At 35.1% G+C, this 14,934-nt stretch overlaps 1 protein-coding gene across 3 annotated transcripts; it reads left to right on the top strand.

The window, feature by feature from the left end:
- The first annotated feature begins 11,802 nt into the window (after nt 1-11,802).
- Nucleotides 11,803-14,684, top strand: LOC110865329 (phospholipase D Z). Of its 3 annotated transcripts, none has more exons than XM_035974554.1 (8): nt 11,803-11,873; nt 11,993-12,094; nt 12,315-12,519; nt 12,594-12,795; nt 13,277-13,470; nt 13,565-13,718; nt 13,791-13,955; nt 14,022-14,684. In XM_035974554.1, exons 2-8 carry the CDS (start codon nt 12,055-12,057, stop codon nt 14,478-14,480), a joined length of 1,419 nt encoding a protein of 472 aa, XP_035830447.1. In that variant the 5' UTR covers nt 11,803-11,873; nt 11,993-12,054; the 3' UTR covers nt 14,481-14,684. The 3 variants fall into 3 exon arrangements, with proteins under 3 accessions (XP_035830447.1, XP_035830448.1, XP_021970265.1); XM_035974555.1 differs by having other exon boundaries at nt 11,837-11,873; nt 11,996-12,094; XM_022114573.2 differs by lacking the exon at nt 11,803-11,873 and having other exon boundaries at nt 11,885-12,094.
- The last annotated feature ends 250 nt before the right edge of the window (nt 14,685-14,934 follow it).

Raw genomic sequence — 14,934 nt, 5'->3', positions numbered from 1 at the left:
CCAATAAACAAATATAAATTATCGTTAAAAGAAAATAACTAACATATAAACCATCATACAAAAAACAACCATGATTTTCAATATAACATCGTTCTATCCAACTTTCTTTCATTAATGTTTTCCACTGTCTTGTCGCCCTTATCATCCATCACATAAGATCCATCACATCGTGCATTCGTCAACTTGTATTTCTTTATCCTGCCATAACTGCACGTGACATCAAAGAAAAACGTTCAACAGAAAGTAACAATTGGCTGCACATGTGCATATATTACCAACTGCATCATCGACTGATAACCAACCTTTTTTGGCTTTTCACTTAACACTTTTGTATTCACCTTCCTTATCATCTGGCAGTTTTTTTGCTCCTTTGTCATTCGATCTCAACAAAAGTGTTATTTTCTTCGCTTTTTTCCATTTTTTTCCTACAATAATAATTGAAACATAATATAATCAAACATTCAATTTCAATTAGTATGTGCATTAAACAACCTTTTTCATCACTGTAACGATATGAATTTGTGCATCTATATGCACATGTGCATCACATATTCTTATAATGATGCTTAAAATCAATCCATATGTAAAGTTTAATGTTATGTGCTCAAATTCAATATGCAAATATGCATTAATTTAAACAACAACATCAACAAAATCTAATTACACAGAATCATATACACATATATTAAACAAAGCTGCTCATGTTTGCTATGCACATGTGAATCACATGAAACAATAACGCCATCATATCCTAATTACACAAAACCACTTATCTTACACAAAACTTCTCAAGTTCACTATGCACATGTGCATTACCTAAAACAATAACACCAGCATTTTCTAATTACCCACAATCATATACACGTATCCTAAACAAATCTGCTCAAACTCACTATGCACATGAATGATATTATTAGCTTTATTTGGTTCACATATACATACTAGGTCGGCTATGGCATTGTATAAGATCTGTGCGATAACATAACAAGCACAGTTAACAGATCAACGAGTTGAATCACATTCATATAAATCATTGATGGAAATCAGAATTACTTCAAACTTACTGATAAAAAACAGATACCTGAATAACAATATATATATCTACTGGTAATAATCAGATCCTTACCGAGTGTTACTGATAAAAAACAGATACTTAAAGCGTTGCACTTTGCCCTATTTTTAATCCAAAGAAACCCAAGCGTGTTAACTTCCTCCTTCAGACGTGTCATATTCGTTTTCTTCCTATTAAAAACATCATTCATGTTTCTCCATATAAACAATAGCATAATCTGAATGATTGAGAGCATAACCTGTTTCCATTTTTTAGATCCGCAGTATCGCTGATGCAGATACACAAAATCCTTCAGATCTAGCACGAATATTGATCCCAACTTGCACCATTCAGCGACAAAATCCCATAGACTTATTAACATAATCTAACATTAAATACAAATTATGGCAAATTATGCACATGTGAATATTAACATATTTTGTCAAGATATGCACATGTGCATATCTATATATCACATAACTCTACCTTATTAACATAATCTAACATTAAATACAAATGTGAAGAACTATACATCACACCAAAATACAACTAAATACCTTATCTAATGTCACATACATCAACATTAACTACCTTATTCACATGTTATTGCACACTATGCACATGTGCATATTGACTTATTATTACAATCTATGCACATGTGCATAACCACATATTACACAAGAATTACCTTAATAGCCAATTCTGTTAAACCTGTGATGTCAAAATATGCACATGTGCATAGCTATATATCACACAATACAAAACGAAGCTTGAATCGACAAATAATCTATCATATAAAAGTACAAACGAAAAATTATCTATTATATAACAATATAAACGAATTGTATAAACTTGCAAACGGTGTCTCGATTAATATGACCATATCTATTACCAATCCGTCAATGATTTCGTTGGCGGCGGCGATTTCGACGGCGATTAATTCCGGCGATACCGTCTTAGGGACACACTCATTGAATCGTCTATTCTTATAATCACTGGACGAATTTTGGGAACTAACCTCGATTATATGACGAAATATGAAATAACTGCTGGTAAAATCTCAAATCTGAGATAAAATCTCAATCCAGATGCTTCGATATGGTGAACTGATGATGATGAAGTGATGATGTATTCGAGACGATGATGAAATCGATTGTAATCGACGAATTGTTGATAGATTCGGGTTGATAATCGTTCAGAGACCTGGATGTACTCAGAATTTTGGAGAATGGACATGAAAGTTTGTATTAAATGTAGTTTAATTTTGGCTTGAAGTCCGATATAGTAAAGCAGTAAGCGTGTTTTTTTAAAAGTTATTTGGTATTTACAAAATTGCCACTTGTTCACATTGGTTCTCGCGGTTCTCGCAATAAGGGTGGTTCTCGCATGAACCTTACCCTATATATATATATATATATATATATATATATAAACGGGTTCAGGAGAAAACGCTTAAAAGTGTGAAAACGGTGAGAACGTTTCCTGACCTAACACGTGTCACGCGTCATAGAGAAGGGCGGAGGGGCTTTTTTGTCTTTTCATTCTTCTTTTATTTTCCCAACGCGATATAATATTTTATGGCGCGGGTTCAGGAGAAAACGCTCAAAAGTGTGAGAACAGTGAAAACACTTCCTGGCCTAACACGTGTCACGCGTCATAGAGAAGGGCGGAGGAGCTTTTTTGTCTTTTCATTCTTCTTTTATTTTCCCAACGCGGTATAATATTTTATGGCGTTTAAGTTTTTTTTGCGTTAATCGTATTTTTTAAACTTTTTGGCGTTGAATTAATTGTTTTTGTGTCACATATATAATTTTTTGGCGTTATAGAGTTTTCTGGTTAATTTTTTGTGGCGTTATGGCGTTTTGTATAATAATTCACTACGAGTCTCTAATATTTGCATAAGATTACAATAAGACCAATTTTTTTTTTGGCGTTTAGTGAATCTGTTGGCGTTTAATAACCTTTACAAGGTTTTTTGCCAGCAGCTTTTCTCCCAGTTTCCATACTTCTAGCTTTTTGGTGTTTGTAGTTTTTGGTGTTTTATATAATAATTTTTTTATAGAGAACTAGTTAACAAATCAACATATAACTTGATATCAAAACAATATAAAATGAAAACTAAAATAATAAAAAATTGTAATCTAATTTCTCTTCTAAATCTTCACTGTCAACAGCCTCTATCTTCTTGAATTTGTTTTGGCGTTTTGAACCTTTTTTGAATAGTTTTGGTAGTTGCCAACTTTCCTACATAAACCCCGTCTTTTTCTGAAGAAGCTGCTTAGTGGCATCCTGTTTTTTGGTGTGATATTATTGTTTGGTGGCATGTCATTGAAGATTAACTCTTGCTTGATGTTATTTGTAATAATGGAGTCCAAAATATCATTTTACACTTTTGTTGAACCCTTTCTTCCATGCCTATAATCATTAAAAAGAAAGCTCACATGATGGCATATCACTGTCATCAGTCTCTTTTTCTTGAATATTTGTACATCTCATCCAGCAAAATATTATTGAGTTAACCCCCTCAGAAAAAGGATGCATTTCAGTGAAAGCTTTGACATCTGTGACGTTTTAAAGGGAGTTGTTTCTAGAGGATATGGCGTTTTTGTGTTTTTCTGTGTGTGATTAATTTCATTGTGTATAGACCCCTCTCTTATAGGAGTTTTTTAGCGCGTAGTTTAGGCGGGACTTTTTATTGTAGTAAATGATAGTTAAAAAGTAACTGTCTTTTCAGTTTCTGTATTTTGTATTTACTGTGTTGATAAGCTTTTATCAGTTTTATAGGTTATAAACGTCCCATTTTCTAAGTTTGGCGTTTTTTTTAAATGGCCTTATGCAGACTATCATGACAAAATACAATAATGTAGTAAATAAAATAGTAAGGAGGAAAATATTTTTTGTTATTTATGGCATTTTGTTAGGGTAAACCATGTTTAGTATTATTTTGCCGTTTTGCTAATAAAGATAGTAAAATATCATTTAATTATCTTAAAAAAAAGAATATTACATAGAAGGAAAAAAAAAGAGGAAAAAAATTAAAATCCTTCGTTAGAAGGTACTTTATCTGAATAGTATCCATCACTTGTGTCATCTTCTTCCTTTTCGGAGTCTTCATCTTGATCTTCATCCATGTCATCACATTCATCTTCATCAGCTTCTTGTTCCTGAAGATATTGAAGCCTCCACCTGAACATGTCTTGCATTAACTCCAATTTTGAGTCTATTTCTGGGTTGGTACAGGTGGCGTTATGCAATTCTTCCATGAAACCCAGTCGCTGCTTTGTCATGATGTTCTCTAGCCAGTAGTCTTGCTGCTCTCCGCTGTCGTATGTAATCGTCACCATGTCTATTTCATCATCAAAACGCCATGATGTCATGACAGGGTCTGGCTTAACATTTCCTTTGATTGGTCCAAATTTGCTGGTTAATGCTTTCATAAGCATATGCGTTTCATGGCATTCGTTGTCTAGAGCGATGCCAATGGATAAGATTTGTCTTTGTATCTCTTCTTCCATCTTCAGAATAGCCCTGATCGTCTTAACATACACCCTCCTTCTGTTGTCAAAATGGATGACGTATCGCCTGATCCCCAGAGTGTATCTCCACGAAACGATTGTTGTCATTTTTGGCGTTTTGCTTAAATTGGCGTTTTTGGTTAACGATTTTTTTTGCAGAAAATGGATAGACTGAAGTGATTATGGAAGCTATGGTTTACGTTTGTTTTGGCGCGTAATTTAGGAGGGAATTTCTTCTAATAAATGTTAATAACTGAAATTCAGTTATATTGTGTTGTTTCATCTTCCTGTAATATTCAACGCGTTTTATTTTTAATTTGTGGCGTTTTGTTTTTAATGGCATTTTATTTTTGTATGGCGTTTTATCATATGATGGCGTTTTGAATATGAGGGTAAAAAGACCCTTTTACCCTTAATGAAGCGCGTCCCACCTAATAATATTGATGTTATTTACGAAAACGCCACCACGCAATCTAGTCCACGGATTGTTTTGATCGGACGATCCATAATCGTTCTCACCTTTCTCACACTTTTCACCGTTTTCTCCAAATCCCGACCCTATATATATATATATATATATATATATAGTGAAAGTGTAAAATACAATATCCCTTAACGTACAATACGTACGATATAGTGAAATTATCGCATGTTATAAAAAAGCACGTTGGAAATCGCATGTTGGGTTTTTTGATGAATTGTATTATACGTCCTTAAAGTTTGAGCCAAATTGCAGGCGTTGTCCTTTAACTAACGAAATTACATTGGTTGTCCTTTATGTTACTGTTTTCCATCGAACAATGTCCTTTTGCTCTGATCCAGTTAATTTTTTCTGTTAACTCTTAACACGTGCCACTCACATGAGGGCATAATGATCATTTCCACTTAATAACTAAAACAAGCATGTTGTTTTTTTTAGCAATTTCGCATGTTGGTAAATATGATGAAATCGCATGTTGGTATATAAAGCAATTTCGCATGTTGGTTTTTCAGCATAAATCGCATGTTCAAAATTGAGTTCGCACCAGATCGGACGGCTGAGATGAGCGCGTACATATTGTACAATAAGAGCTATTGTATGTTAATCTAACCCTATATATATACACACACTAGTAGGAAACCCGCACGATGTAGCGGCGGTGACAATCTACAACGTGGTACTCGTTTTCTATTCGTTGAACGAAGTACGAAGAAAGTCATTCTAAAGGAAAAATGAGTGTTGGTCACTTGAGAATATAACTTGCAGTTTGATTTAAGATTTCACGTATTTTTATATGTGTGCAAACCATGGACCTTTTCATTTATTTAAACCTTTCTTGAACCCTACTCTAAAATATGTTGTATAAATTGTGAGATTGACATCCATTTTTCTTAATCATGTTTTGCCAAAGCACAACGAATGTTGGAATAATAACTTAGCTAAAAAAAAACTGGTAAATTATATATGTACCATTATCTAGGGTAGAGATAGTGTACAAAATGTAAGTGTAAGAAGTGTTTTAAACCATTAGATCTTTGATCTAATGGTTGAGATCAATAGGGATCAAAATATAAATTGTGTTTTAATTATATGGACTGATTTGAAAATTGTAGGGGTAATAGTGTCTTTGTATATGTTTCAAATTAAGTAACCTCTCCTAAATTCTAGTGATTCACTCCTAAATTCTAGCGATTCAAATTTAACTGCTAAATTCTATCAATTCTAAATTCTAAAAATACAGAAATATGTAACTGCTACAAGAAATGTATAACACTATACATCTATTATATAACACTATACATCCATCATATAACACTATATAACACCATATAACACTATGTAACACTATATAAGAATATATAACACTATACATCCATCATAGACATACTACCAGAAAAATATAACACTATATAACACTATGCATCTATCATATAACACTATATAAACCAAAGAACACTATATAACATCATATAACACCATGTAACACCATGTAACACTATATAAAAGTATATAACACTATACGATTCTGAATGGTGGTTGCACTACAGAATTAACAATTGATGGTGTTATATAGTGTTTTTTGGTGGTTGCACTACAAAATTATATAACACCAAAAAACATTATATAACACCATGTAACACTATATAACACTATATAAAAATATATAACACTATACAATTCTGAATGATGGTTGCACGACAGAATTATATAACACTACAAAATTAATAACCGGTGAATGAGATGACACAAATTCGTAGATTAATTCTTAAATTTGAATTCCTATAATAAAGGGTGGCGGTTATTTTGGGCAGTTATCTTTCAATCAATTAATTGAAAGAAATAGAAAATTACTAATTCACCCTTTTGAATTAATTTAGATATAGGACACTTGTCATCACCACATTATTTCTCACTCTTCTCACAATATTACATTAATGTACAGGATCCTCTACCCCATTATCTATATATTAAAAAACGATTCTTATGAATAGTGACACTACTCTGTATTAAAGGGTAAATTACACTTTTCGGCTTTATGTTTGTATCGAATTGCAATAGATATACTTCAATATCTAGAGTCACAATCTTTTATTTGTAACACTCATTATACCGTACGTCCTTTATTTATATCAATAAACACTATTTAGATACAAATATGTATAATAGAGGAAAAAGTCGCATCAGATCGGACAAGTACTTAAGTTGCAGGTTGCTTTTGTTAGCTTACAAGATATCAATTAAGCCACAAAACCCGTGAAAATAAAAAAATGTATAATAGCATAAGTGGTAAACCCCATATCTCATATCTCGTAACTAATCCAAAAGGTCAAATACAACCAAAAAAATCAAAAACAAAAGCAATAAATATACATGTGATCGGAGGGAAAAAGGCTACAACCTCACTCCGTCAACTGTAATAACTGAAGAGAAGTCATAGGTGGAGTTCAAATCCACCAATTGTGTCTACTGGCGCTTGAAAACAGAAAATCCACAGCTTACTGATCAGGTTCCATGTTAATCAAAATCAACTACAAACTATCTATAAAGTTCATTATACATCACTGTTGACAGAAAGCAATACCTATGGAGCAGTAGTTCTATTTGACCATCTAATATACACGAGCCACCTTCCACCTTCTGCACGATCCACTAACACCAAGAGTTCCATAGTTCCTATTGGAAAAATGGACCGGTTCTATTAATTAGCGCGATCGACCGAGTTATGATCCGTAAGAGTTACACCATGGGAAACGAACAAAAATCCACTTAACTGGTTAAACCGGTAATTACGAACGAAGTGCGAAACAGGTCATAATTATATTAATGATAGTGAGCCGGTTTATATTATTAATACTCGTTATTAATAATCTAATTGTTTATCTTATTTAATAAACTTATTGCGGGTACATGGACCGGGTGAGACATGCACACTCACCTTGTCACTTGTCGCTCATGCACCCTTGTTGCGCCACTTGTCGCGCATGCACTCTTGCTACGCACTTGTCGCGCATGCACCCTTGCTGCGCTACTTGTCGGGCATGCACCTATGCTACGCCACTTGTCACGCATGCACTCTTGATACGCCACTTGTCCAACTTTTATGTGCACGTCCGCCATTTGGCGCACATACATGGATCTCCATGTTCTATTTAAATGGAAGTATGGACTTGGAGTTGGGGTTAGAAATTTTGTACAAGAAAACTCTCAAAACACTCATAACCGGTCACCGTCGCGGATACCGCTGCCCCTCGGTCGTCGCTACCCGGGGCTATACCCGTGTTCCATCAGTTCGTGTCACAAGCATGTGTTCTTTGAACATAGGTGTCTCGACGGTTAGTTATTAACCGAGGTATATCTTTCTCATCGGTAGTTAGATAATCTTACCACTGTACTCGTATTTGCATGTAACCGGATTCTGTCGGGTTTCGTTTATTGTTGATCACTTGTTATTTTCCGCCGCGTTTTATCGATTAACTTACTTAAGTCAATAACTGATATTTATTGAACCGGTTTTTTATAAATAAAATTTTTAACTGGTCACCCTGGAAACCTAATAGAGCGGTTTTTGATGGTCACCCTGGAAACCTAATAGAGGTATCAGATCCGTGGTTACAACATACGAGTCGGTACCAGTCTTTTAACCGAAATTAGAGCATAAAATTTGATTAATTTTAAAGTTTCTAATCTAAAGATTTAGGGCAACTTTTATTTTGGTCAATATTTTATTTGTTGCTGACCAAAAGATTACCCGGTTTATTTTGTGATTGTTATGAAATATGTAAATCTGGCCCAACCTTGTTTTGTGGTTGCCAATTTTATTCAGTTTTTGGTATTATGGTTTTTTGCCACCTTGATGGTTCAAATTTGTAATAGATAGGGTTCCTTCCTTTATTGAATTTTGTAAATATTGTAATAAATGAAGACCCGGAGACAAAAGCGTGGACGCTAAACAGGAGTCAGGAAGTCAGTGGGAGATATTGTAATAAACGACTGGATGCACTCAAGTCCATCCTTGTGGTTGTTTGTGTCTTGTGACCCCGTGACCCGTTTGATCTTGCTATTAGGCTCTAGCAAGATTGAACAATTTTTGGCCATATAGATTTACATATTTATCTTGCTATTTTGCTTGCTTTTTATCTTATAATTTGTTATAACATAACTAACCTAAATTCCAACATGATTTTAAAAGGAGTTTTAAAATATTAAAACAATCACATTGAAACAAGTTCTAAATTGATTTTACAACTTGTTAAAATTTTGTTATAAAACAAACAATAACCAATTCAGTTTTACATATTAAACTAAATTTAATTTTCCGAAACCTTTAACTTAATAGATTTCTATTAACTTACAATTGGTTAAATAAGTCGTGACAAACTTAGTTTTAATAGGTAATTTAAAAGTAAGTGTCCTGATAGATGAAAGGCTTTATCAAGATGTCACGACTAGAATATATACTTAAATGGCTCTTACGGCCTTATTTGGTAAATATTAAAATTAACCCATAATTAAAATCAATAGTCTATGACATCCTATCACAAGCTACACTCGGAACGTAAAGTGAACCATTAGTGTTTGGAGCCACAACACCACATTTGAGGTCTAACTTATCCTTCCAAGATGCAAGGGTTTCAATGATACATCCGACCCTTCCACAAGTATCTTTTTTAGGACGACTACTCCTTTTCTTTTCTCATCACATGCTCCAACTGTCTCGAAAGTAAAAAAAAACTCGGCATAGATGAGGCTAAACGTATCAATGCATAAACAAGAGTCGCCTTAGCGGCCTCATACTCGAGAGTTGTGCAATTCTCACAATTGTCACCCGCTGTCAATCTCCTTAGTCACTTACTAAAGTGCATGCCACAACTTCCTTTGATATCGCTAGATCCTCATTCCTTGTTCTAATTATTGTTCGTGGGTCATTAATTGAATAAGGAAATATACATCGAAAATACTAATTAAAATCTCTTTGCTTATATAACAGATGTCTGATGAAAACAAGTTCTTCATTCTCAAGTCTGTACTTGAAAAGGAAAATAAGAAAAGGGCTCATAAGAGCAAAGGCCAATAATAAGAAAAGGGCTTATAAGAGCAAAGGCAATAGAGGTTATTGTTGCTGCCAGAAATGCCACCAACAACAAGCAGGTTGCGAAACCACCCCCTCTGCGTCAGTGCTTTGAATGCAACCAAACGGGGCACTAGAAAAGAAATTACCCACAGTATCTAGCCAAACTAAAGGCGATCAAGGCCAATAACATTGGCACCTTTTCGGGTATTTCTATTTACGTTGTCGAACTTTTCACTGTTTCCAGCAACACAAGGGTATTTGATATCGGATGTGGTTACCACATCGTAAATATCTTGTAGGAGCCTAAAAAGTGGAAGAAACTGAAACAAGGCGACATGGAACTCATAGTAGGTGATGGAAAAAGAGTTCTAATTCTGGCAACTGGAACATTTTGTTTACATATCCTTCTGGTCTTATAGTTAATTTGAATAACTGTTTGTTTACACCTAGTTTAACAAGAAACATTATTTTAGTTTCTTCACTGTTTGAACAAGGATTCAAGTACATTTTTAATGGTATTTCTATTTCTGCCTACTTGAATGATGTCTTTTATTTTGAGGCTAAACCTTGAAATGGTATTTATGAGATTGATGTTCAAACAAGTAATAACATGTATCATCTTTCTATACGTAACAAAGCTGGTATGAAAAAAACATTTCTATGGCATTGTAGAGTTGGCCACATAAGTAAGGTACGCATAAAATGGCTCCAATCCGAGGGGATTCTTGAATCCACCGGACATGACTCCTTTGATGATTGCGAATCATGCTTAGCCTGCAAATTCACAAAGCACCCCTTCACCTGGCCAATGGTCTGCTAGAACTTATTCACACTGATGTATGTAGCCCTTTCAAAACCATGACCAGAAACCATGAAAGATACTTCGTTACTTTTATCGACGATTATAGTCGATATGCTTATGTCTATCTTATAAAGCATGAGCATGAAACTTTTGAAAAGTTCAAAGTGTTTCAAAACGAAGTAGAAAACCAGCTTAATAGAAAGATAAAAATACTTCGATCAGATCGAGGTAGCGAATACCTCAGTTTAGAGTTTGTCAATCATCTAAAAGAGTGTGGAGTCCTTTCAGAACACACTCCACCTAACACATCACAACTTAATGGCGTGAGCAAAAAGAGAAATCGAACCCTACTTAATTTGGTTCGATTGATGATGTGTACAACTAACTTGCCTCACTCCTTTTAGGGTCATACTCTTATGACCGCTGTCCGTTCAACAATTTAACCCATTAAACCAACACAATTCAAAATAAGATTATCACTCATAAGACCACACGATATGGGGTGAAACACAACGTTGTTGACAGTCCACGTCCACAAAACCACCCTGTGCCCCACGTTGTGAAGGGCGTTGTGTTTGAGGCTTGAGGATTTCCACCGGTGTGGGGGCAAATGTGTGGGTGAGGTGAAGACTCTTGATTGATGGGTGTAGTTTAGGTTTGTTTTGAGTGGTTAATGTTTAGTTATTTTTTTAAAAAAAAATTATTCTCTTCCACGCCACTTTTTCACCCGTACTTTTTTCTCCACGTCACGATGCTAACGTGATTGTCATATGTCGCTTCACACCCTTCCTTCAAGCCCTTTTCTCACCGTATAATGTAACGCATTAAAGCAACACAATTCAAAATAATATTATCACTCAAAACGGTTTGAAACACCCCAAAGACCCGGAATATCAAAACCGATTCGTTCCGGGTTAACCGCTACAGTGGAAAGTGAAAAGTCAACGATATTGGTATCCATTTCTGTACTTCACCATTTCAGAACAGAGTACCCTCTTCGAAGCAATAATGAAACATACACTTGTGATTTTAATTTCATTGATTTTCTTCAACCCATTTCTGTTATTATCAGCAGGTGCAAACTCCGATCATGAACAGTGCAAGTCATGGCTCGTCCAGTCCATTCCTACCGACATGCCCCATCTCTCTCTCGTTCCCGGTGTTCTCGCCACTGGTAAAATTGTTCATTGAAATTTAGTACATGTTTTGATATTAGCATCTAAACAGTTAAATTGATTAATTTATCATATGGGGTTCGATACTTAGATGATGTTATTCTGTTTTGCATATGAAAATTGATTTGTTTGACTTAAAGAAAGTCAAAGGGTGTTTTCTAGATGCCAATATTTGATTCATTACTAGTTTTGTTAATGCATATGGTTATTATTTATTAGGGGATGTGTTTAGATGGTTAGCTGGAAATTCTTCACATAAACTGGATATAATGGCTCAGTACTGGCAGTTAATAGCTCGTCCCGATGACCCTCGGTCCGGAGATTACGGATACTCGAAAGAGAGTATGCAGAAATTTGGTTCTGGTGATGGGTCCAGTGTGTATAAATCTATTGAAGACGCCGCTGATCGGAATGTTAATATTCGGTATATTCTGCAGCTTTTATTCTTTTAATGGTACTATACAAGTATACATGTCCAAAAAAACTGTACTTTTTCAGGCTTTTGCAGCATTCGGGAGTGTACCCTGATTATACCGAAGAACCCTCTAACCTTGCTTCGGGGAGGCCCAATGTAAAGAATGTAACGTTGTTGATTAGTGATTGGTTTGAGTCAGGGGTGCTACATGCTAAAGTTTGGATTTCAGATTCTCGAGATGTTTATATTGGGTCGGCTAATAATGACTGGAAATCTCTTACTCAGGTAATTTTGAGTTAATGTTTTTGATATCTGAGACGTGTTGCGGGTCCGCACAGATTTGTAGTTTTGTATCAATGTTTGATGTTCTATTTATCATGGTTTTAAAAAATGTTTTAGGCGTGCGCCTCAAGGCGAAACAGCCAAAAAACGAGTCCGAGGCGCGCCTCATGGTGTTTTTAAGGTATATGCGCCTCAGAGGGGCTGAGGCGCTAAGAAAGCTGCGCCTCAGGGGATTTTGATAGCTGTTTTTGACTTTTTGTGTCAATTTCAAGCATTTCATGTCTTTTTTAAGTGTGTTTTTTATGATTTTGATGAATCTGATGATGATGAAATTAGTTAGTATTATTATTTTTATAATATATATAATTTTTATATTTATTTATTAATACCGCCTCGGCCTTACGCCTCGTTTCGCCTCGAGGCGTAAGCAAAGGGAAAACGCCTCGAAACTCGTTTCCGTTCTTTTAAACCTTGCTATTTATAGGTGAAGGAATTGGGAATCTATCTTGTTGATTGTCCAGCTATAGCAACAAAAGTTGAGACGTTCTATAATAACTTATGGAAACTTGGTTTTTTAAATCATTCGACGTACACAACAAAGATATGGGATGAGCAATGGCAGATCCGTAGAACAGTACCTTGTTGGTCACATTTTATACCATCTAAAGGAAGGTGCAGGTACGTTTGCAAAAACGGCGAATTCGAATTTCAGTGAATTAAATAGTATTTTATTTATTTATATATAACGTCACAGTTGACAATACTACTGCAGCTCCCCTCTTCCTCATTATGTAGAGGTTCCTCACACAATTGGCTATCCAATGCTAACGGATCCTTCAACTTTTCATATACCAATTCAGACGCCTGGATTCAACTATTCGAATTCACAGCCTTTGTTAAGCTATTTATCCTTTGCTCCACCAGAGGTCAATATCTTTTTTTACAACTAAATGACTAATTGATCCCATCACACGAGTTTCATGATTAATGACTTGCAGATCTCGTTTGGGAAGTACCAAACAGACGAACAAGCTTGGGTTGACACTATTAAATCTGTAAGCGATGGGGAAACTGTGAGAATCAGTACCATGGATTGGCTTGGTCAATCGGAATACGCAACACAAACGGTTTACTGGTCAGCTTTATCCACAGCAATTTCAGAGGTAGCTTTTGAAATTGTGTTTACAAACGTGCATTTGTTCGGTTAAAACTTATGTTTACAAATGCAGGTTGTTTTCTCGAAGCATGCAAAAGTGAAGATACTTGTAGCGTACTGGGCGCATTTTATCAGCAACACAGATCAATATTTGAAGTCACTTCTATACGCTAATAATTTATGCTCTTCGTCACCATACAACAATTGTTCTGGGAAGATTGAGATCAAATACTATATGGTTCCAGGTTTTAATTCGACTGGGCCTGCCATTAGTAATGGGTCGAGTACAGGATATAAATATCCTGGTTACACTCGAGTGAACCATGGAAAATACGCAGTTAGTGACAAGCGAGCACATATTGGGACCAGTAATTTGATGTGGGATTACTTTTACGCAACGGTTGGTGTGAGTTTTGGGACGTATAATCCAGCAATTGTGTTGCAGCTTCAGCAGATATTTGATGCTGACTGGGATTCTCCTTATGCTGTTCCGGTTCAACCATTGCAGGATGGACATGCGTTTTCAAGCTGAGGTGATGAAATATACCGAATAAAACATGCAATGTGCACTAGGGATTTGTTTTTGTATTTTTCTTTATATTATATTTGTTTGTTATTATAGATGACTGAATTTTCTCAATCTGTAACAAGCATTCCATAGGTTAGTCCCAATTGAAATATATCCCTTTGTAGTTGAATTCTTTGTCCAATTTCCCCCAAAAGACTTGAAAGATCATTCTCACCCTCAATTTTTTTTTTTTTTTTTGGTTTCTCTGTTTGATATTCGAAATCACATAATCTTCAACGGGTCGAAACTACCACCTTAGACACTTCCTGAATCCAGATTTGAAATTTTAGTGTATGTTATAGATGATTGTTTTATTTTAGTTTGAGGAGAATAAGATCATGCAATGTGTATTAGGGCTTGATTTGATCTTTCGCTTTCTTATAACTGCAATAATTAAAAAACTGTCATGTCTTCTGAT

The sequence above is a fragment of the Helianthus annuus genome, chromosome 6 (assembly GCF_002127325.2).
Source record: "Helianthus annuus cultivar XRQ/B chromosome 6, HanXRQr2.0-SUNRISE, whole genome shotgun sequence".
NCBI classification, from domain to species: domain Eukaryota; kingdom Viridiplantae; phylum Streptophyta; class Magnoliopsida; order Asterales; family Asteraceae; genus Helianthus; species Helianthus annuus.
The sequence above is the reverse complement of the archived record's forward strand: the minus strand, read 5'-3'. Positions and strand labels throughout refer to the sequence as shown.